The sequence below is a fragment of the Gorilla gorilla genome, chromosome 10, assembly GCF_029281585.2.
Source record: "Gorilla gorilla gorilla isolate KB3781 chromosome 10, NHGRI_mGorGor1-v2.1_pri, whole genome shotgun sequence".
NCBI lineage: Eukaryota > Metazoa > Chordata > Mammalia > Primates > Hominidae > Gorilla > Gorilla gorilla.
The window spans coordinates 49,096,680-49,122,393 of NC_073234.2; the positions used below are offsets into that span (position 1 = coordinate 49,096,680).

General features: G+C 51.8%; 2 protein-coding genes across 2 annotated transcripts; one reads left to right on the plus strand and one right to left on the minus strand.

The window, feature by feature from the left end:
- Positions 1 to 926: 926 nt before the first annotated feature.
- Positions 927 to 17,175, minus strand: KRT7 (keratin 7). Its single transcript, XM_004053163.4, has 9 exons — positions 16,226 to 17,175; positions 14,492 to 14,703; positions 12,292 to 12,352; positions 11,092 to 11,187; positions 8,221 to 8,385; positions 6,724 to 6,849; positions 4,217 to 4,437; positions 1,633 to 1,667; positions 927 to 1,253 (listed from the first exon to the last, which is right to left on the minus strand). The coding sequence occupies exons 1-9, from the start codon at positions 16,547 to 16,549 to the stop codon at positions 1,084 to 1,086; spliced, it is 1,410 nt and encodes a 469-aa protein (XP_004053211.2). The 5' UTR covers positions 16,550 to 17,175; the 3' UTR covers positions 927 to 1,083.
- Positions 16,565 to 25,243, plus strand: LOC101135493 (thiol S-methyltransferase TMT1A-like). The gene is given in 5 exon segments (XM_055358891.1): positions 16,565 to 16,661; positions 17,452 to 17,497; positions 20,072 to 20,352; positions 20,355 to 20,749; positions 25,205 to 25,243. Coding segments are annotated over 5 exon segments (858 nt in total).
- The last annotated feature ends 471 nt before the right edge of the window (positions 25,244 to 25,714 follow it).

The following is a 25,714-nucleotide window of genomic DNA, read 5'->3' on the forward strand; positions in this document are numbered from 1 at the left end:
CTGACCATAGGGTCAAATATACAGACTTCCTCCCAGAAGCCAACACATCCCACATAGCTCCCCCATCCACACCACCACCATCACCCCCTGGGGTCCCAGACACAGAGACCTCCCTGTGGCTCCACAGTACCCATCATATGTGCTGCTGCCCATCAGGGACACATTTCCCCATGCATAGGCCCTGCCACAGAACACCTGCCACACTCACAGACACACAGACCTGTGTGTCGGGGACTCTGACATGGAGGCCCCCATCAAGCACTGACTTAACACAGATGTCCTTCCCCACTCCCATGGATCCAGATACAAACCCATCCCTCCACTAAGGTCCTAGGCACAGACCTGTTACCGGGGATCTAGACTCTAGGACCCTCCTCCCATGCACACACACACCTCCCCCCCACAACCACCACCCCCACAGAATTCAAGATGCAGAGGACCTCTCCAGGGCCCCAGGGCCTGGCTGACCATGAGCCTGGCAGACCCAGCACCAGGAAGGGCTGAGGACGGCTGGCATGAAAGTTGGCTGGGCCACCCGAAACTGGAAGCTGGGGCAGCTGAACGTCTGTGGCCTCCTCACAAAAGGAATGTGCTCTGGCAGCTCTGGGCATGGGGGGAGGGAGGCAAACAGCCTTTCCACCCCCTTAGCAGGGCAGCCCTCCAAGGCCCAATTGCTGGCAGAGCCTGCATTTCCCCCGTGGCTCTTCTGGGCTTCCTCAGGAGAATCTTTGGGATCAGCCCCAGACCTGGAGGCCAAGGCTCACCCTAGGTAAGCGTCCTGCTCCTTAGAGCAGCACCCCATCCCACCATGTGCCTTCTCAGTCTCCTGCACAAAAGGCTTCCTAGTCACCAGGGAGACCCTGCCTTCTCTAGTCCCGTCTTTTCCCCTGCCCAGCCTCATGAAGCCAGGATACCAGGCACGTGGATCACTCAGGCCTCAGAATGAGGCTGCTTTATTGGAAGCTATTCTGACATCACTTTCCAGACTGTCTCACTGTCTTGGGACCAGGCATGGGAGGCAGGGGTGGGAATCTTCTTGTGATTGTGGGCGGTGGCTGGGGGAACGGAGTGGTGGGAGGCGGCTCAGTTGCGGGCACTCCTGCGACTGGTGGATGCGGTCCGGATGGAATAAGCCTTCAGGGGCCCAGGACCCGCACTGCTGGAGAAGCTCAGGGCATTGCTGCCCATGGTTCCCCCGAGGGTCAGCCCAATGCCACCGCCACTGCTACTGCCACCAGTGGAATTCATCACAGCTGGGAGAGAAAAGAGGAGGGCTCTCTTCAGCGTGAGGCTCCCTACCAGGGACCCCATCCCTTCACTGCACCCCACCCTCCTGCCCCAGCTGCCCCTCTCCCTCACCCCTGCCCCCCTCCGTGGGCCAACCCAGAAGGAGCATCTGACAGGGGTAGGGCTGCTCCCCAGGTGCTCCTGGCCCCAACCTGCCCTCTTGTAGTGCTTCCCAGGCCATTGAGCCTGGCAGTATGTGCTCCAGGGGACCTGTCAATCCCTGTAGAAAGGAAGGAGTCTCCTGGCCCCTCCAGCAGGGCTCTGGGCCAGTCTGCCATTCTCTAGACCCAGCCCCGTCTAAACAGCACAAGGGATGCTTCCCATGGGCCGCAGCCAAGGACTTACAGATATTCACGGCTCCCACTCCATCTCCAGCCAACCTGGGGGCAGAGGACAGACAGTGAGGACGGCTCTTTCCTAGCGTGGGAGGGAAGCGCTCTCAGCCCTCTCTCCTTCCAGGCCCCAAGCAGGATCATTGATTTTTCCTTCTTGCCCCACACTTCCAGCCTGCCTTCAGCCTTGTAAAAGGAGCGAGGAGGCATGCAGGAAGGGAGTGTTCACCTTGGCCCTTCTATCCACTGGCCACCTGACCCCAGGCAATGTCTCAGGGCCTCCATTTCCCACCTATGCCTTGGGCCCAACTACAGGACCAAATTCATGGGCTTGTTTGTGAGGGTTAAATGACATAATCTGTCTAAAGCCCTGAGCACCTGGGATTCGGTGAATGGTAGCTGTGTGTGTTATTTATGTAGATGGCTGCCTTTCCTCACCGTATCATAAAATCCTAAAGGTGTCTGTGGCCTATTGATACTTTTATCCCCAGTATGAGGCCTGGAGAAGTCATTGCTTAATATATGTCAAAATAATTTGTGAATCGTTGACTGATTGAATGGGGCTCCAGCCAGGACTAAGGAAGGAGCAGGGAGTAGGGGTGGCTTTAAGCAGTGAGTGGGGCTGAAACAGGTCTTGCAGTAGAAATTAAAAATCCATTCAGGACAGCTGGCTATGTTTGTTTTGTGACTCACAGTCCCACTGTCACCAAGCCCTTGGCCTTGGGGATCAGTTTGCTCTGTGGGGGCAGGGAAGACCTCACTTTGGTGGAGGGAATGAAGGGAGCCTCGCTGGCCTCTGCGGCCCCAAGCCCAGGAAGCAGGCAGAGCAAAGGCTGAGGGAAAGAGAGAGGTTTGCTGAAAGCTTCCAGGGGGCTTGCTTAAATGGGCCCTGCTGGTGCTGGGAGTTGCTGGCACTTGTGGGTGGGGAGAGGGAGCCAGGTTGCAGTCAGGCAGCAACTCGAAGAATTTCTGGTACAATGCCTAAGGAACTCAGATGGAAGAGGCCTGAATGTCCAAGGCTCTAGTGATCTGTGTGACTTTTCTCATTCTAAGTAAGTGGGGTTTTTTTGGTAACTTTGTATTCTTAAAGTAGGCCTCCTAGTTTGAATGAGTTTCTGGACCACAACTCTGATAAGTTAAGAGATAAAAGCAAGGTATCTACCTCCATATCCCCCCAGGGTTGGGGGAACTGTATCCTCTCAGAGTACCCGGATCTAAGCCTGGTTATAGCAGCTCAGACTGAGATTAAGCTTTCGGAAGAGGATGTCTCTGTGTGCTGTGTGACCTTGGGCACACTACTGACCATTTCTGAGCTTCAGTCCCCTTTTCTTCCCATGGGAGGAAGCCAGATCAGGTACCACTCTAAGAGTCCCCCAACTCTTACTTCTATGACAACAGAAAGCCCAGGGTATGGGTTCTAGAGAATGTAAGGGCCCCGTGCCTGTGGAAGAGGCGGAAGCAGAGAGAGGCATCTTGGCTGGACCTCCCTGTGCCCAGATCAGCTTCTGTGTTCCCAGAGACCTTTGGTGTTCAATTCTTCTTCCCACAAAGAAGACTGGGTGCTAACCCAGGCAGAAGGCGGGTCAGCAGCAGGGGCAAAGCCCCTTCCTCCTCCTCTCCGCCTCCTACTCATATCCTGTGGCCCTGTGTCTCCTCTCCTCCTCCCAGCACCCAGGCCCTCGGCCCTAGCACCCCTTCACTCCCCATTCCCTTCCCTGCTGCTCCATTCATCCTCCATCATGTCTCTCTCTGGCCCCTTAGGAATAATACTCAGAAAAGAATAAGTTCTTGTATACACTCAGCATTTTACAAATGTAAGTTACTGGTCTCTGGGGGTTTCCTTTGTGGATGTTTTGTCTCCTCCACCCTCTGCAACCTCCCTGAGGGCAGAAACATGTCCTACGTATTCTCTGTTGCCATGGTGTCTTATAACAAGCCAAGAATGAAGAGGTTGAGTTCGAACCCAACAATATGCCCATGAAGGCCCAGCTGCATAGACAGAGGTGGCATGCGGTTCATGAAGAATGTGCTATCAGACTCCCCCATTCCAGCCTCCTCTCTGACTGCAAGTGAGTCTGCAAATATCTCTGGGGACAAACAAAATGATCCCCCTCCACCACAGTCAGTTAGTGCCACATGATGTAGCACTTAGTTCTGTAGTGAGAAGCAGCCTGGCGTCCTGGAAGATCCTTGGAGCAGGAATCAGCACACCCTGACTGCACTCTGGCCCTGTTCCCTCAATTAATGAAACTCAACCACAGCTTTCCCCTCTGGAGACTAAGGAATCAATCGTCTCTGACCTGACTACCTGAATGTGTGCTGAGGATCAAATATGATAACCCTAAGAAGCCGCACACACAAAGGGACTGTTATCATTTCAACCTGCCCACTGAGCTTCACACTCCATGGTCTTTCCGTCTAGAAGGTCATCTCATTGAAGGCAAAGAGGCAAGCATCAGCTCTGTGTTCCCTGCATCCCCACACCCAGTGCCCTGCAGAGGAGGGGCATACAGGAAATGCTTGTAAATGGATGAATGTCAAGCCCCAAGCCCCACGGAGCCCTAGAAGCATCCCCTTTCCAGGTTCCTTGTCCTCACCGGCTCTCCTCGCCCTCCAGCAGCTTGCGGTAGGTGGCGATCTCGATGTCCAGGGCCAGCTTCACGCTCATGAGTTCCTGGTACTCACGCAGCTGCCGTGCCATATCCTGCTTGGCCCGCTGCAGGGCGGCTTCCAGCTCCTCCTGCTTGGCACGAGCATCCTTGAGTGCCAGCTCCCCACGCTCCTCAGCCTCGGCAATGGCGGCCTCCAACTTGGCACGCTGTGGACAGCAGTGCAGCTGTAAGCTGGGGCTCACCAGTCTGCCTTCCTGCCTGCCCATCCTGCAGTGAGCACCCGGGCAACTTGCTTAAGGTGGCTTCATTGGCACCACCTACTCCCCCAAGCACCAGAGAATCCCAAGGGTTAAACACATAGGTTTGGATATCCAACGCCTATGTTCCAGTTCTGGCTCTGCCACTTACTAGCTATGTGACCATGGATGAATCAACCCTGCTAAGCCAAAGCCCCCTCTTTTCTAAGAGAACAATAATCACAGTGTTTACCTCATCAGGAGATTTTGAGGATGAAATGAGATAATATACAAGATGTCCGTGACACAATGTCTAGCACAGAACAAGTGCTTAATAAATGCTATTGTGATCATTTTTAATGAATGCTATTATGATTTTCAAACCCCCAGTCCCCCAGCCCCAGCCCCCAGCTGCAGGAGCTCTAAGACCATGGGATCTTAATTGAGTCAGGCAGCTGACAAAGACCAGAAACCACCTATAAAATAGGAACCAGTTGAGAGCAGGCCCAGAATAGGAGGGCCTGGAGCAGAGAGACCCTCCTAGATGCCCCCAGATGCCATGAGATGCATGACTCCCAGTCCCCGGGTTTGGTCAGGGATGCTCTGGTTCCAGACCTGTGCCTGCCTGGAGCAGCTGCCACTTTCTCCCTGGCCTTAGAGTACCCTCTGCTTTAGGCTCAGCCCCCACTGCCAGGAGCCTGAATAGTCCCAGGCCTCATCTTGTTTAGCTCAGAAAACCACCATCCCTGTCCCCTGGGCAGGGACTTCTCTCCCTTCTTACCGGCCCTTCTCTATCCTCAGATCCTCTTCCCTCAGTGGAGGCAGTCTGCCTCTCTGCCAGAGACAGCATTCCCCAGGAGGCCCTCTGACACTCTGCCCCTCGGCCACAGCTCAGAGCCCTGCCCTGTCACACTGGTGCCCCCAGAGCCAACGCCATCCCCGCTGCCTCTGGAGACCCCTTGTAGCTCCCCATGACGCCCCTCAGTGGTGGCAGACACCTGGCTATAGGCCTGGATCCGCCCTGTTGTGTGAGAGGAGAACCGGATGTAGTAGAGGCTGCAGGGTTTGGGAAACCACCATTTGTTATTCTGTGCTTCCCCTCCTGGCCTGGAAGCTGGCCCACTTCATGGGGTGACTCACGGCCCTGCCTCTGTGCCACAAGGCAGCCTCCGCCCTCCTGTAAACAGGCCCACAGGGCTCCAAGGGGAGGACATTTCTGGGAAAATCACCCCCACATCCCCCCACCACCCACAGCTCATCTGGAAATCAGCTTTCTGAAGCTTCCACATGTGTCGCCCTCCCCTTCTCTCCACTGCAGACACCTGCACAGGCTGAGCTGCCCTGGACACACACTACTCAGCCAGGGCTGGGGGCCCTTCCCCCATCAACACCTCCAACCCCAGCTTCCAGCAAAGCTCATCCTCCCAGGCAGTCTCTCATCTGAGACCCGTGCCCCTGCCATGTGCCAGGTGCTGGAAGAGAGGAGCACTGAACCAGACAGACAGGGTCCCTGATCTCCAGGCATCTGTTATATTCCAGTGGAGGTAGGGACCATCAATCACTTAATGAATAAGACAGAACATTTCAGAGAGTGACAGGGGCTTCAAAGAACTTCAGACAGGCTGCCGATAGAGGGGCTGGTGTTTGAGAGTGTCGTCTCTGAGAAGGGGTCTTCTCCTAAACCCCAGGGAGGAGAAAACAACAACCATGGACAGAGCTGGGAGAACCACATTCCAGGGGGAGGCAACGCCAAGTGCAAAGGCCCTGAAGCATGACCATTCTTGGCAAATGCAAGATGCAGGAAGCAGGTTAGCATGGCCAGAGCAGAGTGAAGGGAATCATGGAAAGTGAGGTTGGAGTGGGTGGGAAAGGGCCATGTGAGTCATTATAAGGTCTTCTGCTGTCCTCTGTCCCTGCAATGAATGATGAGCTCCCAGGGACAGCGCCCTGCAGCCAGAACCAGGTGCAAGCAGAGTGCTCAGTATCAATGTGGAACCAGTGGTGGCTTTCTTCTGGCCAGCCAGCCTGAGTCTACCTCCACAGGCTCTGTGCACATCCAGGACCTTTCTCCCATCAGCCCATGCCAGGACCTGGCCAAGAACATTCTGTCCTGGAGATCTCACAAGGGGGTCTGAGACAGTGGCACCAGCTTTGGCCGGGAGATGGGAACCTCCTGCTCCACATCCTGAGTTTGGCCTCAGCTGGCCACCCCTGCATGCCCCAAGTAGCAGGTGAAGCCAGGAGGGCTTGTCCCACCTGGTTCTTGATGTTGTCGATCTCAGCCTGCAGCCTCTGGATGGCCCGGTTCATCTCTGAAATCTCATTCCGGGTATTCCGGAGGTCATCCCCATGCTTCCCAGCCTGGGCCTGGAGGGTCTCAAACTGGAGGGGCCATACAGAGAGTTATGGCAGAGAGGTGGGCAGTGAGTACAGGTAACTCATCCCTCTCCCCACCCAAGGCCCCTCCCAACTTATATTTTCAGGGAAGGACCGTCTGACTCCCATCAACCTTTGCCCAATGCCAGGACACCAGACAGCAGTGTGAGGAAGGGATTCATTCTCCTCCAAGCCAGGCAGGGAGGACAGACAAGGCTGCGCAGTCCCATCCCCATGGACCCCAGGGCTCTTCCACTCCCACCATGCCCTTCTGCTGGAGAATCACTGAGAGTTTGAGATTCTCACCTGTTCAACACCCAGAACACCCATTTCACAGGTGAGGAGAGTCTCGGAGAAGAGAAAGCACCACCCAGGGATCACACAGCCAATCAGTGATGGAACGAGGGCCTGAACCCAGGTCTTCTTGTTGGCATACTTGTGTTCTCACCCAGGCACCATGAATGACTCTCTATCTCTGCAGGGGCAGACCTCTCAATCCTTGCCTCGGGATCCCTTCTTCAGGAACACTGGTTCACCCCAGCACCCACTCCTGCTCCCTCAGCCCCTGCACCATCAACTGTCCTGCCACCATGAAGTAGATGTGATGATTAAGCCTCCCAGGTCTAGGGCCCTCGCATTCAGGATCTAGTCCCTGCTCTTCCATCTACTAGCTGTATGCAGTTAGGCAAATTACTTAACCTCTCTGTGCCTCAATTTCCTCATCTTTAAATGGGAGTAATAGGCTGGGTGCGGTGTCTCACGCCTATAATCCCAGCACTTTGGGAGGCCGAGGCAGGTGGATCACCTGAGGTCAGGAGTTTGAGACCAGCCTGGCCAGCATGATGAAACCTCATCTCTACTCAAAATACAAAAAAAATTAGCCAGGCATGGTGGTGCACACCTGTAGTCCCAGCTACTCAGGAGGCTGAGGCACGAGGATCACATGAACCATGGAGGCAAAGGTTGCAGTGAGCCAAGATCGCACCACTGAACTTCAGCCTGGGTGACAGAGCAAGACTCCATCTCAAAAAATAGAAATAAAATAAATTAAATTAAATAAAACAAAATGGGGGTAATAATGATGCCTATCTAATAGGGCTGTTCTGTGGATTACATGAGTCAATAATTACATGAGCCTAGTACTGTGTGAGTACTTGCCATATTTTAGCTATTATAATGATTAATCCATATCTATTTCCTCTGCCCTGTCCTCTCATCTTGGGATTTTCTCCAGGGCAGAGCACCACAGACTTAAACCACTGGTGCCTGCCAGAACAGTGGGACCCAGGCCCTGAAGGCTTGAGACAAGTTGAGGAGTAAGGGAAGCTGCCACCAAGGACCCTGGCAGGAGGAAGTATGCCCCTGGTGGCCTCACACCTTGGTCTGGTACCAGGCTTCAGCCTCAGCCCGGCTGCATTTGGCCATCTCCTCATACTGCGCCTTGACCTCAGCGATGATGCCATCCAGGTCCAGGGAGCGACTGTTGTCCATGGACAGCACCACAGATGTGTCGGAGATCTGGGACTGCAGCTCTGTCAACTCCTGTAGGGACCAGATGGGACATCAGGACTTAGGGCAGGATCCTATGCCCACGCCCACCCTGGGATTCCCCACTCACAAAGGAAAGAAAAGAGAGAACAGCTGGGAGTGGGCTGAGTCACCAGGCAGCAAGGAGGCCCAGACCCAGCACACATTAAGTTACTTCATTCTGCCCACCCTTGGCTCCCTGAGGGCCCATTAGCAGTGTCTCAAACGAGAATCTGGCAGAGTTAAAGGGGATAAGGAAAGGGACAGTGTGGTGTGCTGTGGTGACTTCTCTCTGTGAGGTTCTGTAGGTGCACGAGCTCTATTGTGAGGGAGGCCATGGGGAATGGATGAAATTATCATATTCCACTGTGCTACAGAATACTCTGCAGTCTGTACACCAATGATATGGCTCCAACTACCTGTGGGGAATATGCCCATGGTATACTGTTGCATTAAAAAAAGCATGATGCATTCTCACTCATAGGTGGGAATTGAACAATGACATCACTTGGGCACAGGGCAGGGAACATCACACACCGGGGCCTGTCGGGGGTGTGGGGGGAGGGGGGAGTGATAGCATTAGGAGAAATACCTAATGTAAATGACGAGTTGATGGGTGCAGCACACCAACATGGCACATGTATGCCTATGTATCAAACCTGCACGTTGTGCACATGTACCCTAGAACTTAAAGTATAATAATAAAAATAAAAATAAAGCATGATGCTATTTTTATTGAAAATGTATATTTCTATATCTTTATGTATATGTAAGCACAGAAAAGTCTGGAAAGGTAGACACAAAGATGGTAGCATTGGGTATAAGTAATCCATTTTCTTTTTTTTTTCTTTTTTTTTTTTGAGACAGAGTTTTGCTCTGTCACCCAAGCTGGAGTACAGTGGCACAATCTTGGCTCACTGCAACCTCCGCCTTCCAGGTTCAACCAGTTCTCCTGTCTCAGCCTCCCGTGTAGCTGGGATTACAGGCACCCGCCACCATGCCTGGCTAATTTTTGTATTTTTAGTAGACACGGGGTTTCACCATGTTGGCCAGGCTGGTCTCCAACTCCTGACCTCAGGTGATCCGCTCACCTCGGCCTCCCAAACTACTGGGATTACAGGCATGAGCCACCATGCCCGGCCAAGTAATCCATTTTCAATTTATGATTTACTTAATTTTTTGGTTGTTTTGCAATGAGTATGTATTACTTTCACCATGCAAACAACTTTATATATATACACACACGTGTGTTTACACATAAATAAACTAAACTTTCACCATGAAAAGAAAACTTTATATATGTGTGTGTGTGTGTGTGTGTGTGTGTGTACACATGTGTGTTTACACATAAATAAACCATGTGATAGACCCAGGAAGACCTGAGATTAGAAGTGCCTGAAGCAAGCCTCAAAGAAACTTCCCCTGAAATTAATGAATCTGTGGACATTTGCTCTGAGGGGCTGGTGGAGACTGGACGTTCAGGCAAAGACTAGGCTGAAGAACTGGTTTGTAATTAACCTCACAAGCTAATTATGCCCAGCCTAGCCTCTGCCAGGTGACTGGCCACCCTACCTTCTGCCTAAGGCCAGAGACTCACACTGATGAGAGTGGAGAAATTTTTAAATCCCCTTGAAGAAAAAGAGCTGGAAACCCCGGAGGACAAGGGTGAGAGGGAGAGAATAAGAAGGGAAGGCAGGACATTAGAGTGGTGAGTTGGCAGGCAGCTACCCACCCAGCCCCTCTGGGAGTAAATGCTCAGGCAATCCAGTCTCTCCTGACTTGGGCTCCCCTGCTGGCCCTACCTAGCCCACCTTTGAACCCTGTCACAACCTGGAGTCCCCTGACCTCCTCCTGGTTCCTTCCAGTCCCACCCAATCCCCCTTCCTTAGAAATGCTGCGATCATCCCATGTCTCTCCAAGGTCAATCCTGATTGACTCACCCCCACCTCCTCCCGAATCCTTAGCCTGTCCTCAACTCCCGAGTCCAGAAGGGATAAAGGGCAGGATAAATCCTCGCAACCCCTGATGAAGGAAATAATGTATATAATGGTCCATTTCCAAGACAAAGTGCCTTAAATTGGCTTAGGCCAGCAAACTACAGAAGAAATAGGATATACTAGCCCTTTGCTTGAATAGCCAATGCCTGCTTGTCGGCCCCCCAGCTTCTCTTGCCCTCACCTGAACCAAAGAAGTTTAGTCTAAAATGAAGGTTTTCTAGCCTGCAAAATGGCTCACTTTGTCTGTTCTTATCAGCCTGCCCAGCTACTTAGGTCATAAGTCAAATACTTGAAGAGCCCTTGAGCTGACTAGGATTGCAATGCATTGTGGGCTGCAACAAAATGCAGCAAGACAACCTAAAAAAAAAAAAACACCTAAAGCCCCAACGCAACAACCAATAGGCAACGTCCAGGAAGATCGTGACCCCATAGTACTCAGCCTGTGAGGAACGGAGGGAGGGACCTGTGCACTAGAGGATAAATTGCTTGTTGTGGCTGTGCTGGGCATGCCTGCCCATCAGACACCCATCTTGCAAGACTGTCATTAAAATCTCACTTTCGCTGTTCTCCAGGTCTCTGAGTCCATTCTTTGGGTTTGGACGGATGAGTTTGTTTCTCACACTGACACATATCTGGACTGACCCAGAGGCGGGGAGCTGGACCAGATGGCTTCCTGGTTAGAATGGGTAGGATAAGACATGTCACCCAGCCCCGTGGTCCTCACCGTCTCATTGAGGGTCCTGAGGAAGTTGATCTCATCATTCAGGGCATCCACCTTGGCCTCCAGCTCCACCTTGGTCATGTAGGCAGCATCCACATCCTGGGGGTTGCGGCAAGATGGGGCAGAGGGAGACCATGTCCTCAGTACAGGGAACATTTAGTAGGGGTGGAAGCAGGCCTGCCCTGTCCAAACCACAGGCCAAACACTACCGCCCTACCCAGAAACAGTTTCTACAGCTGCTGGACATGGTCACAGCATGAAGCTTGCCCTGCTGACCCTCCAGACTGCATGGCGGGCATCAGCACTGGTATCCCAGAGCAACTGAAGCCCCAACCTAGCACTTGACCAGTTCCTAAAGACCTAGATGGTTTCAACACCGCTAGCTCCACCTACTAACCGTGTGACCTGGAACAAATCACTTCAACTCTGGGAGCTCAACTTTTCATCAGTCAGTAGCAGAATACAAAGTCATTCAGATTCCCAGCCCTGCTCCCAGAGATGGAAAATCTCCAGGCTATGTGTTTAATTTGCAGCATGGTAACTATGATGCAGGTGGGCCTCAGATAACACCCCAGGTGAAGATGGTGTCTGAGCCTCTTCCAGCCGCACTTTCTCGAGCTTAAACTCCTATGGACAGGCCTCACTTTTACTCATTCCTGAATCTCTAAGGGCCCAGCTCCCAGGGGCAAGTTGCAATTCTGTGGTTTGGCCTGGAACACCAACTGCTCAGTGTATTGAAGAGAATCTTAAAGGGCATGTAGACAAGACCCCTAAGATACTTCTAAGGCCTTCCAAGCTTGCACATCTGCAGGAACAGAGAGCTCATGCTGGCTCGAGGCAGCTCATTGCATTCATTCAGCAAACATTTCAGGCCAGCCAAGCAACACCTTTGTGATGAAAATGTTCTGGCTTGAATAGAGCACTCCTTATTCAGTGTTGAAATCTCCCTCTATAACCTCCATCCTTTGCTCTTAGTTCTAACCCCTAGAGGCCTACAAATGAGTCTAATCAGTCACCACACACACACACACACACACACACACGTACATGCACCCACAGGACAGGCTGTGCAGACTTCCTCTTGGACAGCTCAGGCAGGCCTTGGCCAGAGGTCCCCATGGGCTGCTCAGGTGAGAGGATCCTGTGGTCCTTTGTCCCATATGTTTTCAGACAACCCTCCTCCAGCCTGTCTTTCCCACTCACCTTCTTCAGCACCACAAACTCATTCTCAGCAGCTGCGCGGCGGTTAATTTCATCTTCGTACCTGCAGTAGAGGAGGGCCTGGTGTTGATGCAGCTTTGCCTCCACGCTCCCCCTGCCATATGCAGCTGTGAAATCTGCCCTGCCTCCCTTCCCCTACTCTTTAAAGACACGCCTGAAAAAACAGGTGTCAGCTACAAAACCAAATTTCCCTGACTTCCACGTGGCCATTCCTAGGGCTTTGAGTCTTGGCATGGGGGGTTGTTGGTGGGGCACATAGGAAACATGTGAATGACTGCACAAAAGCTGCATGTCCTGGGAGAAAAAAAGCAAATAATAACAGCCATACGCATGAGACTGTGTTCTATGGGGTGTGCACTATTATGTGCTTCTTGTGCATGAGCTCATTTCATCCTCACAGCAAACCTATAATGATGGTACTGTGGTTATCAGAGAAGGGAACAGAGACACAGAGAGGCAGCGTAATCTGCCCAGGTCACTAAGCTGCTAAGTGGCACAGCCCAGACTTGAACCTTGGCAGCTGACTCCAGTCATGCCCTAATCACTACCTAATCCCATCCCTCAGGGGCAAAGAAGGAGTCTGAAGGGGAGGAACCCTGCAGAATCAGGATGGGGGATACACAAAGTCCTGAAAGAACCAGGCCCCGCCTAGATGATCCAGCCCCCATCCTTCCTCCCATAGCTCCCATCACTCTCCCTCCCAAGGAGCCACTCCTGGCCCTTAGGAGGACCCGGGCAAACAAGGCACAGAGGAAGAGACCACAATGGCTTAATCTAATGTTTATGTTGAGACTCAAAAAAAGGTGTTGGAAACAAGAGTTCCAAGAGCTGCTGGGAGCAGTAGGGACAACCTGGGGTGGAAGGGAGGACATCCAGGTAGGCCAAGCCCCTTCAGGAGCCCAGACTCAGGGTTGGAGGTGCCCATACCCTCAAAGTTGCACTCCCCCAAGTTCTATAGAAGCTGGAAAATATCTGCAAGGCTTTCTGTCCACCCCTGCCTTGGCAGTGCACAGCCAGGTCCAGAGGGTGCACAGATCGGAACTCCCTGAGCAGCTGCACACAGGGACCCTCCCTGTACTCATTCCCTGGACTCCCTTCCAGTTCCTCTTTCAGTCCCAGCCTGGATCTCAGGCTGGCTCCACAGGAAGGTGCTCTGAGGGTCTGGGGTGGGGGGAGTATGGGGGTGGGCAGCAGGTGTGCACACACGCATGCACACACATGTTAGTCCTGACAACAGGGGCTGAATGGTGGCCCCACGCCTTCCCCACTCTGCACCTGTCTGGTTCCACCTGCTATGGGACTAATCCTGTTGACTTTTGCCCTAGGGAAGTGGGAGTGTGGGGCGGGGGGGCACTCCACAGAGACCTTGTTTGCTCTTCTCCAGTCAGAGCCAATGTACCTGCTCCTGCTTAGTCACACAGCCACAGGCAGGGGACAGAACTCACTCACTGCCCCAGTGCCCCTCAGGTGTGCCAGGGTGGGGCCCAGCCTGAGCTTCAGGCTTTTGTTTCTATTCAATGAGAAAAGAGTGCAAAAAGACCTGTCCTCAAAAGCCCCAGTCCCAGTCTTCCTGAGCCTCCTTCTGGCTCCTGCCATGACCAGACCCACCCTCAGCCTCTGCAGCCCTCGCATGGTTCACAATGACCATTTTCCCTCTCTGCTTCTTTCCTTCCCAAGTTGGCTCTGTGTCCTCTCCTAGGAGTCAGGGACCTAAAATTCAAGTCCCAGCTCTCCCAGTGACCTTTGCAGTGTGAGCTCAGCCAAGTCCCTAAACTTCTCTGGTCTCTAATTCCTCACCTGAACAAAAGAGAGTTGCTCTAGAATAATCTGTGAAGGTCATACCAGTTCTGAAGCACCCCTGTCAGAAGACACTTTCTGCCCTACTCTCTCTCGGGGCCTTGGTCAGGCACCCAAAAGAGACAGTGCAGGTCAGGGCTGGGCTGAGACATTTCACTGGGACTGAGTCAGGGGAAAAGACCAGAATGATTTGGAAACAGCCCCCAGGGACAAAGAGGAGAGAGGAAAGGCAGGAAATGTGTTGGTCAAGACTGGCCCCTCAGGGAGTTATTGGACTGAGCAGCTGCGTGCTGATTCCTGAAGCAGGGGGACTTGCACAGGTCAGCTGATGAGGGTCACATTGGCCCGGGGCAGGGGTCTTCGCATGTGGCACAGGGGGCATTACTTATTCTTGAAGTCCTCCACCACATCCTGCATGCTCCGCAGCTCCGCCTCCAGGCGGCCCCCATCCACCTGCAGCGCCTCAAGCTGCCCCCGAAGGCCAGCAATCTGGGCCTCAAAGATGTCTGGGAGGCGGCTGCTCTTGGCCGACTTCTGCTCCTGCAGCAGCGTCCACTTGGTCTCCAGCAGCTTGTTCTGCTGCTCCAGAAACCGCACCTAGAAAGGGCGAGAAGGAGGAAACTCAAGAGGAGCCGGAGCGTGCCACCCACAGCGGGATTGAGAAGCATCATCTTTAGCCACTTAGCAGAGCCATGCTCCCCCTGGCTGTACCCCTGCCTGGGGCTTCCAGCCCCCTCCCTTTGGACTCCAAATCAAGTGTCCTACAGAGTGATCCAGGAAGCAGGTCTGCCTGGTGCACGGAAGTGTTCCGTGGTTGACTCTCGACGTATGTGCTCCAGGGCCTCCTCTCCACTTCACTCCCCATCACATTACAGGTGGTGTTCTCCACCTCCCTCTCTGAACAGCCACCTCTTCCTGTCAATGGATCATGAGGATGACCAGGCCCAGCCCTCCCTTCTGTCTGGGACCTCTTCTCTTCCTTCCTCAGTATCCTTTCTCTCCTTCCCCTTTCTCCAGCAAGGCCTCAGGACAGTCAATCCATGGTGAAATGACCCCAGCCTGGAGCCCACAAAGGCCCTTAAGGAGTAGCTGGTATGACTGGAGGTGGGAGGCAATAGAGGCCTCTGCAAAACCAGCAGCTCAGGGCCCCAGGCCCTGGGGACCACAGAGAGTAAGACGGTGCAGCTCAACACATGGGGGAACCTGGGCCTGGAGCAGCTTGGGGAGGCCCCTACGAAATCTAAAAGACCGGTCTGGGTGAATGGCGAAGGAAAGGAGGACATGAGGGAGGGGGGTGTGGGAGTACACTTCGTCTAAGCCTGAGGGAGGGGGCCCTGGCCAGAACAGCCCAGCAGGGCCAGCCCTGAGTTCCTGGCTTTGGCAGCACGCCTCCCAAACCCACCAGTCAAGTCTGCCCTCGCCCCCTCCAGCGGCCCCAGGTGTGGCGGAGGCCAACAGCCAGGAAAAATATCTCCAAAATGGACCCCTTTTTGAGGGCCCTCTCTGCCACTCCCTGCCCCCAACTGGGCTGTCTTCAAGGGCAGGTATAACCTCTCCTCCTGCCGCCTAAGGGAGGCTGGAGGACCAGGCAGGTGGGGGAGGGGAGGGGCGGAAGCCGACCCCCACCCCCGACTGCAGCCCTAATCTCCAGCATCTGCATCCGCATCAGCATCTGAGAGAGCCTGGGTCTCCCCCGCTGGGAAGGGCGTGCCATCCAACTCCATTCCTGACTCCACACGGTCCTCTCTCAGGGAAAGGGTCCCAGAGAGAGAACTCCTGGCCTAGGCCTCTGGAACTCCTAGCCCGAGGCAAAACTGGTCCAGGGGACCAACAGGCAGCCAGCGAGGGCAGCCCTACAGCACTCAGGCCCGCACTCCGGGAGGAAAGGGAGGGGCAGCTGGGCAGCTTGCTGGAAGGGAGGGCTTGGAAACCGAGGGGATAAAATAGCCACGGGGTTCATGCGGAGGAGGAAGGACCCCCAGATCGTGTCCCCAACACTGGCAGAAAGAAGGGCGGCAGTGCTCCCCAGCGCCTGGCCCGCGCGCAGGCAGGGCTAGTTAGGGCGGCTGGTGTGGTCTGGAGCGCGGCTCGAGGCGAGGCGAGGTCCAGTCCCGCTCACCTTGTCGATGAAGGAGGCAAACTTGTTGTTGAGGGTCTTGATCTGCTCGCGCTCCTCCTGGCGCACCCGCTGGAGGGAGGGGTCGGCGTCCAGCCGCAGCGGGGCCAGCAGGCTCTGGTTAATGGTGACCTCGCGGATGCCGGCGCCCACCGGGCCCCCATAGGCAGAGCGCACGGCCACGCGCGGCCGCGAGGCGCCCAGGCCGTAGAGGCTGCTGCTGCCAAGGCCGCCGGGGCGAGCCGAGCTCAGGCGCACCTGGGCGCCGCGGCCCGAGAAGGCGGCTGAGCGCGAGGTGAATACTGGGGAGCTGAAGTGGATGGACATGGTGGCTGGGCCGGGATGGACCTAGCGGCGGGCGAGGAGGAGCGCGCACTCGCTGACCTCGGGGACACTCCGCGCCTTTTATCCGCGGGAGCGGGCGGCTGGGCTTCCACAGGTAGGGGCGGGGCTGGCCGCGGGCCACCTTTCTCTGCTGCCAGGCCCCTCCTGGGGCCGCCCTCCGCCCTCTGCCCGCCCGCCCCGCCGAAGCCCAGGCTTTCAGTCCAAGCAGGGATGGTCCGGAGTAGGCAGGAGCGCCATCCCTAGACGGCCGCAGAGAACAGCGGGGGACCGCAGTTCCAGCCCATCGGAAACGGACTCAGTGAGGGAAGGCTTCCCGGAGGAGGATGCTTGGAGAGGGGGTGAAGAACATAGAGATCCCTGAGGCCCGAGCAGAGAGACCCAGTGGCAAGAGACTGGGGGAAGGGGTGGGCTGAAAAGTTCCAACCCAGGAGTCAACGCCCAGACGTCCCCATCCTCCAGGCTGCTGAAGCCAGAAAGGCATTCCTTACCGCTCTCCCTCACACCGATCCAGCTCCTCCTTGAGAGATCAGCTCACTTGTTCAGGGGTCTGACCCCTCCTGGCCCAGCTAGTTTCCCTGGCTGCGTTCCTTCCTACTTCATTTCCCATAGAAACGAGGCTGAGAGAGACACACGACCGACCGCACTTCTGGCTCCTCCCCTCCCCACTCCAGTAGGTATCGGAATCCCAGGGACCTTGGGAATGCTTACCCTGGACCCTTACCCCCTGGACCCTCCACTCATATTCCTGCCCATTTATTTTATGCGTCCCTGTGCAGGAAGGGGACACTTGTGTGTATTTGTGACACGTTGTGGATGTGTGTACACTTTGTGGATGTGTGCACACGCCTGCAGGCCTCTGGGCTCTGCTGTGCTCACACCCCCAGGCATATGCACCCGCATGTCTGAGCCTGCTTACACAGATGGGAGTCTGTGCGTGCATCCTGGGCGAGGGGGCAGCTGTGGCTACACAATGGCACACATTTTCATGCCTGCCTGAGTGCGTGTGCTTCTGTTAGCACTCAACTCTCCTCCCGCTCCCTCCACCATTTTCCTATTTAAAGGCCCTCAGCTCTCATCATCTTTCTCCCGTGAAGCCACCACCAAACAATTCCCAGCAGTTTCAAACCCAGTCAAGAGGGGTAATCCTCGTGCTGGAACAGAATACCGGACAAAGCCTGAGTGCTGGCTTCACTTCCTGGTAGGGCCAGCCATGCTTGGCACACCCTGTTCTCAGGCCTGGCTTCCATCTGCCCTTAGCCCACCTCTAGCCCCTCCCAATAAGCTGGCCAGGTTCGTCACCTCAGACCAAGCCCTTGGGGGAGACAAGGGTGGGGACGGAATGTCCTTCCTGCTTGGCCATTTCAGTTAAAGCACAAGGACTTCCAGTGAGGCTAAAGAATGTCACCCCTTCTCAGTGATCTTAGTGGAGGCTCACCAGCCTCCCTCCCTGCCTCCCCTCCTGACCCTAGCCATTGGTGTTGGGTCAGCTCAGGCCAGAGGTGGAGGGGTGCCCAAGGAGACCTGCTGTGGTATCGGCTGTGGAGCATGTATGTGTGCGTAAGACCGAGAGAGATTCGACCTGGAATTGTGCCTGGTTGTAGCTTGAAGAGCATACAGATTACCTGGTCCTGTGATATTTGCATTCATAGGACTCTCACTGCCCTCCTTCCCCAACGCCCAAGCAGGCAAAAAAGACCAATTGTTTAATTTACACACACACACACACACACACACTCCAACTTCCTCACCCCTCAGGGCTCATCTTCAACTCTGTTTTTACCACTGCCTCTCACACCAACGCCTGCTCTCCCATACCTCCCCTAACAAGTTCTGCCTCCGGCCCTCTCATCCGTCCCCATCTCCAGCCCCCTACAGGATCTGCGCTCTGGAGGCTGTGCCCACCTAGACCAGGAGTTCCTGCATCCGCTTCTCCCCTAAAGCCTGGCTGGAAAATCTTTGTCAGGGCACTGCTGTTGCCTTGAGGCCCTGGACATGTCACTGCCCCTCCCTGGGCCATGGATTTTTCACCCAAGATGAAATCCCCAGATTCCATACCTAGAAAGGACTGGGGAGGACAATGGGAAGGAGAAAAGGTCTCTGGGCTTTTCAGGCTCACATCTGGGGTTGGGGGTGGGGGCCACTTTGAGCAACATTTCTGCATTCCAGGGCCTGCCTGACATTCACCCCTTGGCCTCTCCTCCCCTCTCTGAAGCATTCCAGGCCGTTCCAGCCCTGGCCAGTCTCCTTCTGCCTCTCCATTCACAGGCCAGCACTAGGAGCCCACTCGGTGCCAGGTGGCACACGCAAACATCCTCTGGAGGGCTTCCCAAAGCGCTGCCAACCTGAGAGGCTGCAGATAAGATTCCTGCCCACAAGAGCTCAGCCATCCGTCCAGCCTCTGTCTCCACCCCACCCGGCGTTTGTTGGCCTCACCAAGACCACCTTAGGAAATCCTGGGCAGAATCATGAGGCGAGTTAATCCCACAGTCTTTCCCCATTGGTCATCTGCCTGCCCCAAATGCAGGCTCCTGTCTCCGTAGCACTCTGTCACACACACACAGCCAAGCACACCCCCACTGTCTTCCCACCACCCTCCTAGCTGTCCCACCTCATGCTCTAGAACTGAGCTATGAACTCAAAGCAGCCCCAGGTCCTCCACATTGCCTGGCTCTGCTAAACCTGCCCTAGACACCTCTGCCCCAGTGGCCCCTGCTGCTCCTTTCCCAGAGAGGAGGCATTCTGTTTGGCTCCTTGCTGCACTTAGAGAACTATTACTCATTGTCTATCCCCTAAAAACACGTCCTCTGACTCATAAAGAAAAAAAATATTAATTTTTTCATTATCTTGGAATTCGAATTGGAATGTGGTATATTTGTGAAAAAATAGAAACATCCTAAATGCCTGTCAATAGGGAAGTGATTAAAGGAATTGCCCAATTCATTTAATCCAGTGAATTGACCATTCACTGGAATGCTATTGGTTGAAAAGAAAATCCTTTATATACTGATTGAGTTTTTAACCTTTATATATTGACTGCACAGATCACTGTGATTCTAAAAATCCTGTGGGCTCCTGCGATCCAGCTGCACCACTCCTGCCTCTCTCCCCTGAGGCTGATCCCTGCTGGCCCCTACTGACCTGACTCCCTTCGTGCTCACTGTGGACTCTGGCACCTGGGTCCTGCTTCCTCTCCACCCCGGGCTCCCTCATTCTCAGTGCAAATGACCCACCCAGCATCTTACCCTTTGAGTTCCTTGAGCTCCTCAATTCTTTCACTGCATCCTTTTTCTCTTGCCTACATCTGAGGTCACATTCTAGATCCTAAACTGCAGGACCATTGATAATAACTCTCACTGTCATTGGTGGATTCCTCAGCTACACCAGCACCCCCAGTCCTGAACTTGGCTGTTCCATTTTCTCCCCACCCACCACCCTCCTTTCGCCTTTCTTTCCAGCTCAGGCTCCCTGACCATTACTCTCACCCTCTGACCCCTGACTCTTCAGTCCCCACGTGGATAAATCTCCAGCCCTATTCAGCCTAAACCTCAGACTCCTCTCCTCGAGCTCTAGCCTGCAGAGCGTTAGTGGAGAAAGCCACATCCTCGGGGTCGGGTGTGACCACCAATGCAATCCCCATCTGAGCGGTATCCCCTTTGCCACTGGGCACTTCTCTCTGCCTTTGGTCAGCAGTGTCTCCTGGGCCTCCTCGTTGCTGGCCATTGACATCCTAGCATTTCCCATGTACCTGCTGAACTTTATGGGCTTGTAGAACTGGATGTGCAAAAATGGTTCCCCTACTTCTTGGTGAGGTTCACTATGATGTACAAAGAACAGATGGCAAGCAAGAAGCGGGAGCTCTTCGGCAACCTGCAGGAGTTTGTGGGCCCCTCCAAGAAGCTCTCCCTGCTGGAGGTGGGCTGTGGCATGGGGGCCAACTTCAAGTACTACCCACCTGGGTGCAGGGTGACCTGTATTGACCCCAACCCCAACTTTGAGAAGTTTTTGATCAAAAGCATTGCAGAGAACCGACACCTGCAGTTTGAGCGCTTTGTGGTAGCTGCCGGGGAGAACATGCACCAGGTGGCCGATGGCTCTGTGGACATGCTGGTCTGCACCTTGGTGCTGTGCTCTGTGAAGAACCTGGAGCAGAGTCTCCATGAGGTGTGCAGAGTGCTGAGACCGGTGAGTGAGTGGGGGAGATGTGCTAACCTGGATGGAGTATCAGGCTGCATCCGGACACCTGTGGGCTCAGGCACAGCTCACACTGAGGGCGACCTTAGACAAGTCACTTTACTCATTTGTTTGTTCATTATTTATTCAACAGACATTTCAAGAGATTTTAAGAGTGCTGACTATGTGTAGCAACACAGTTTTCCTGGAGTGGGAAAATTAGTCTCAGAGGGATTAAATGAGTTACGCAAAGACACATGGCTCACAAAAATGGCAGAGACACAACTAAACTGAGGCACCTTAATTTCTAGGCCAGAGACCTTCTCACCATGCTGCTCCATTGGTGGCTTTCAAGCTGGTGTCTTCTAAATCCCATCACAGAGTCCGGTTTTCTAAAGATGAGGATTAAAAATTCCCTATAGTGCATGCCAGAACATCTCCCTTCCCTAACAAATAAGAACTTGTAAGTACACAGATAGCCATCTTTATTGGCATCATATGTTATTCAGTTCTTATTCTGGGCCCTCACAAAGTCACCTACATGCCATTCTCTAGCCCTTTTCCCTAGTGACAGTCATTAGTCATTGTTTCTGGATAGCAGGGGAAGCATACAGGGAAAGAATGTAAGAGATGGAAGAAAGGAGTTTCTCCAAACACATTGCTTATGGCACCACAGGGTGTCTTTGAACACTATTTACTTTTCAGTGTTTCTTACTTCATTGATTATAATTATAAGGGCAATTAATCAATGCAGCCTCGTCATTAAAAATAATTCAAAAATTAAAGAACACTGGCCAGGTGTGATGGCTCATGCCTGTAATCCCAGCACTTTGGGAGGCCAAGGCAGGCAATTGCTTGAGCTCAGGAGTTCAAGACCAGCCTGGGCAACATGGAAAACCCCATCTCTTCAAAATATAAAGAAGAAGAAGAAGAAGAGGAAGAGGAAGAAGAAGAGGAAGAAGAGGAGGAGGAGGAGGAGGGGAGGGGAGGGGGAGGGAGGGAGGAGGAGGAGGAGGAGGAAGAATAAGAAGAAGAAGAGGAAGAAGAAGAAGAGCTGGGCGTGGTGATATGCGCCTGTAGTCCCAGTTACAGTTACATGGGAGGCTGAGGAGAGAGGATCTCTTAAGCCCAGGAGGCAGAAGTTGCAGTGAACCAAGATTGTGTCACTGCATTCCCACATGGGTGACAGAGTGAGACCTTGTCTCAAAAATAATGATAATAATAATAATAAAATCATTAAAGAACATAGAGGGGGGAAAATTGTAGCTACTCATGTTTCCCCTGCCTGGTATTTGGAAGTTTTTCTATCTACCGCAAGTTTACTAATAGTTACTTTCATCTTTCAAGTTATATTTGAACCCCTATTTCACTATCATCATACCAAAAGCATGCAGTAACGTAATCCCCTCAATTTAGATCACACCTATAGCACCTTTTATTTCCCCATCCTCACCCCCACAAGCCCCTCCATCCCAAATCCTGGACTTGATGGAAATAACCTGTCATTTTAGTTTCAAACTATTTCTAAGGGTTTTTCTTCCCTGTCTTCTCTTTCATTCGTCATTCATTTATTTAATACATGTTCCACCAGATGTATTGGTCTCCACTGTTTCTCATGCTATTTGTCTTTCCCTATTGTGAGTTTTAAATTGTTTTGCTCATTTGTTTTTCAAATTTAAGTTTCAATTGCCTAGACTACCTTCTTGGATAGTTTCCTTAGAAATGGTTCATGGGGATACCTTTGTATATCTGAAAATGTCTGTCTTCTCCCCTCACACTTAAATAATATTTTGGCCAAGCTTCTTAGATCTGAGAACTTTCCCCAGAAATTGTGAGTATTGTTCCATGGTCCTTGGGCTTCCCAAATTGCAAAAGATGCCTTCAGTGGCCTTCTGATTCTCTTTCCTCTTCGGGTAACTGGTTTTGTTGTTGGTTGTTTTTACATCTGGAATTTTTTAGGATTTTTTTCTTTTGAAGTTCCTTTGAAGTTCAGAAATCTCACCAACATATGATTAGGTATGTGTCTTGTTTTTGTTACTATTTCTAGGCACTCAAAGAATGCTTTTGAGCTCAATACTCAAGTCTTCTTTAGGTCAGAGAAGTTTTCTTGTCTTGTTTCTTTCTTTATTGGCTCTACTCCATTTGTTCCTTTCTCTTCTTCTGGAACAAATATTATTCAGATTCAAGATCTCCTAGCTTTAGCATCACTGCTCTTCTCACTCATTATTTCCATTTCTTTATGCTTTTGTTTCGTGTTGCAACATAGTTCCTCCATTCGACCTTCTAGATGACCTCTCCCATGGCTCAGCAGTATTTATTCTACTTTTTACTTCCTCTGTTGAATTTTAAGATTTATTTTTAATTGCCAAAACCTCATTCTTATTTCCAGGTCATTTCTTAGTAATATGCTGCTGGATGCCCATGGAGGTTATATTTGGTGCTGTAGATTGTTTTAAAGTTCTGTTTTCTTGGCTGGGCACAGTGGCTCATGCCTGTAATCCCAGCACTTTGGGAGGCCGAGGCGGGCGGATCACCTGAGATCAGGAGCTCGAGACCAGCCTGGCCAACATGGTGAAACCCCATCTCTACTAAAAATACAAAAAAATTAGCTGGGCATGGTGGTGGGCATCTGTAATCCCAGCTACTCAGGTGGCTGACGCAGGAGAACCACTTGAACCCAGGAGGCAGAGGTTGCAGTGAGCCAAGATCGCACCATTGCACTCCAGCCTGGGCGAAAACGGTGAAACTCCATCTCAGAAAACAAAAAGAAAAACAAAAAAAAATTCTATTTTCTTTGTTCCGTTGTCCTCAGTAGGAGACATCTGTTTGATTGTTGGTTCCATCCTTCAAGCTGGCAGCACACTGAAGAGGGAGGACAGCCCCTAAGTTCTCTCGCTGCTCCAGGTATTAACAGGTAAGGGCACTTTTCTCCCAGCTCAGGTAAACAGGGTGAGCCCCCGCTCTGCAGAGGGCAGCCAGTGCAGCAGATTTTATGGCCAGGGCTGGATCCTTCTCTTGTCCTGAGAGAATGGATCCACCCAGCTCAGGCAACTCAGAGGATCTTGGCTCTTCTAGACAAACAAGCTTTCCCCAAGGCCTTTGGGTCCAGGGTTCTAGGAACTCAAAGCTTCTGATGAAGCTGCTTTGGGCTCTAGCAAAAGACCAAACTTCCCCATCCACCATCATTAGCTGATTAGCTTTTTATACTATTGGCTAATTTTCCCAGCAGCACAATGAGGAAAAAAAAAAAAAAAGTCACCCTTCTCCACTTCAACCACCACTTTCCAATATGCTCCAGAGATAGATAGATAAATATTGATATGGATATATAAATTTTTATCAAAGCTATACATGCTGGCTGGGCATGGTGGCTCCCACCTGTAATCCTAACACTTTAGGAGGCCAAGACAGAAAGATCACTTAAGTCCAGGAGTTCAAGACCAGCCTGAGCAACATAGTGAGACCCTGTTTCTACAAAAAAAAAATTTTTTTGAAGAGCAAAGTGGCATGCACCTGTAGTCCTAGCTACTCAGAAGACTGAAGTGGGAGGATCACTTGAACCCAGGAGATAAAGGCTCCAGTGAGCTATGATTATGCCTTTGCACTTCAGCCTGGATAGCAAAGTGAGACCTTGTTTCAAAAAAAAAAACATTTATACATGTGTGATTTAAAGAAGTAAACCATAAGACTCATGTATGAAAAGTAACAGCTCTTACCTACACACGATGTCTACTCCCCAATGGCAACCACATTCAAGTTTTAGCCTTCTATTTTAAATCTTATATCCATATCTCTAAATAACATATTTATACTGCTACTTCTTGACTTTTCAGGTTTGAGCATTAACTATTGACTTCTCACTCTGAAAAGTAAGAATTTACCTCTCTTTAACAACCATCCCAGGGCCACTATATTTCCCATCTCCCTTCATCCTGATAGAATTATTTCATTAATTGATATTCAGAGCAAAGGGGTATAGTATACTTCATTTACTTTTGGAACCATTCAATCAATATGCTTCCCTACTTTCACTTTTCCCAGAGTTAATGAATCATTCCAGAATCTCCCTCATTGATAGATTGATAGAACATGTCAACGATTCTATCAATTTCATCATCTGGAGCCATTTTCCCCAGAATCTCTCCCCATTCCCACCTGGACTGGGTGGTCTCTAGACCTGATGCACTGCTCTCACCTTGGTACCTCCCATCACCATCATCAGGCTAAGATTTGTCTCTTGCTGGGGACTTTCTCTCTCCTACATTCTATCTCTTCCTTAGTTTACTTTCTAGTTTTGATAGAGCATATCCTCTGGTAGCTTTCTGAGGTTTGTGAGGAAAATGTGTTGAGAAAGTATGTGTCTGAATCTTTTTATTCTCACGACTAATTCATAATTTTGGCAGCTGTGGAATTCCGAGTTGTAAAATGTTTGCCCTCAGTATTTTAAGGGTGTCCATTGCCTTCTAGCCACCAGTATTGCTGCTGAAAAGTCTGAAACCATTCTGATTCTAGATTTCTCATGTGAAATCTTCTCCCCCCAATCATAAGTTTGTTGAATCTTCCCTGTGCCAGTGAAATGACTTGATCTTTTGGGGATTTAGTGGGCTATTGCATCAACAAGCTCATATCTTTCAGTTCAGGAAATTTTCTCAAGCTATTTCTTTGAGTTTTCTTCCTTTACATTCTTTCTGTTTTCTCTTTCTGGGACTCTCCTTATTCAGTGCTGGAACTAACTCTTGAACTGGGTCTCTGATTTTCTAATCTTTGCTCTCCTGTTTCCTAGCACTTTGTCCTTTTTCTCTACTCTCTAGATTTCTTTCATATTCTCTTCAAAGCCTTTTACTAAATTTTTCATTTCTGCTATCATTGTTTTAACTTCCTAGGGCTCATCTTGTTTTTTGACTACACCCTTTTTATTGCATTCTGCTCTTGTTTCCAGGATGAAATATCTTCTTTTCCTGATGATATTAATAAAAG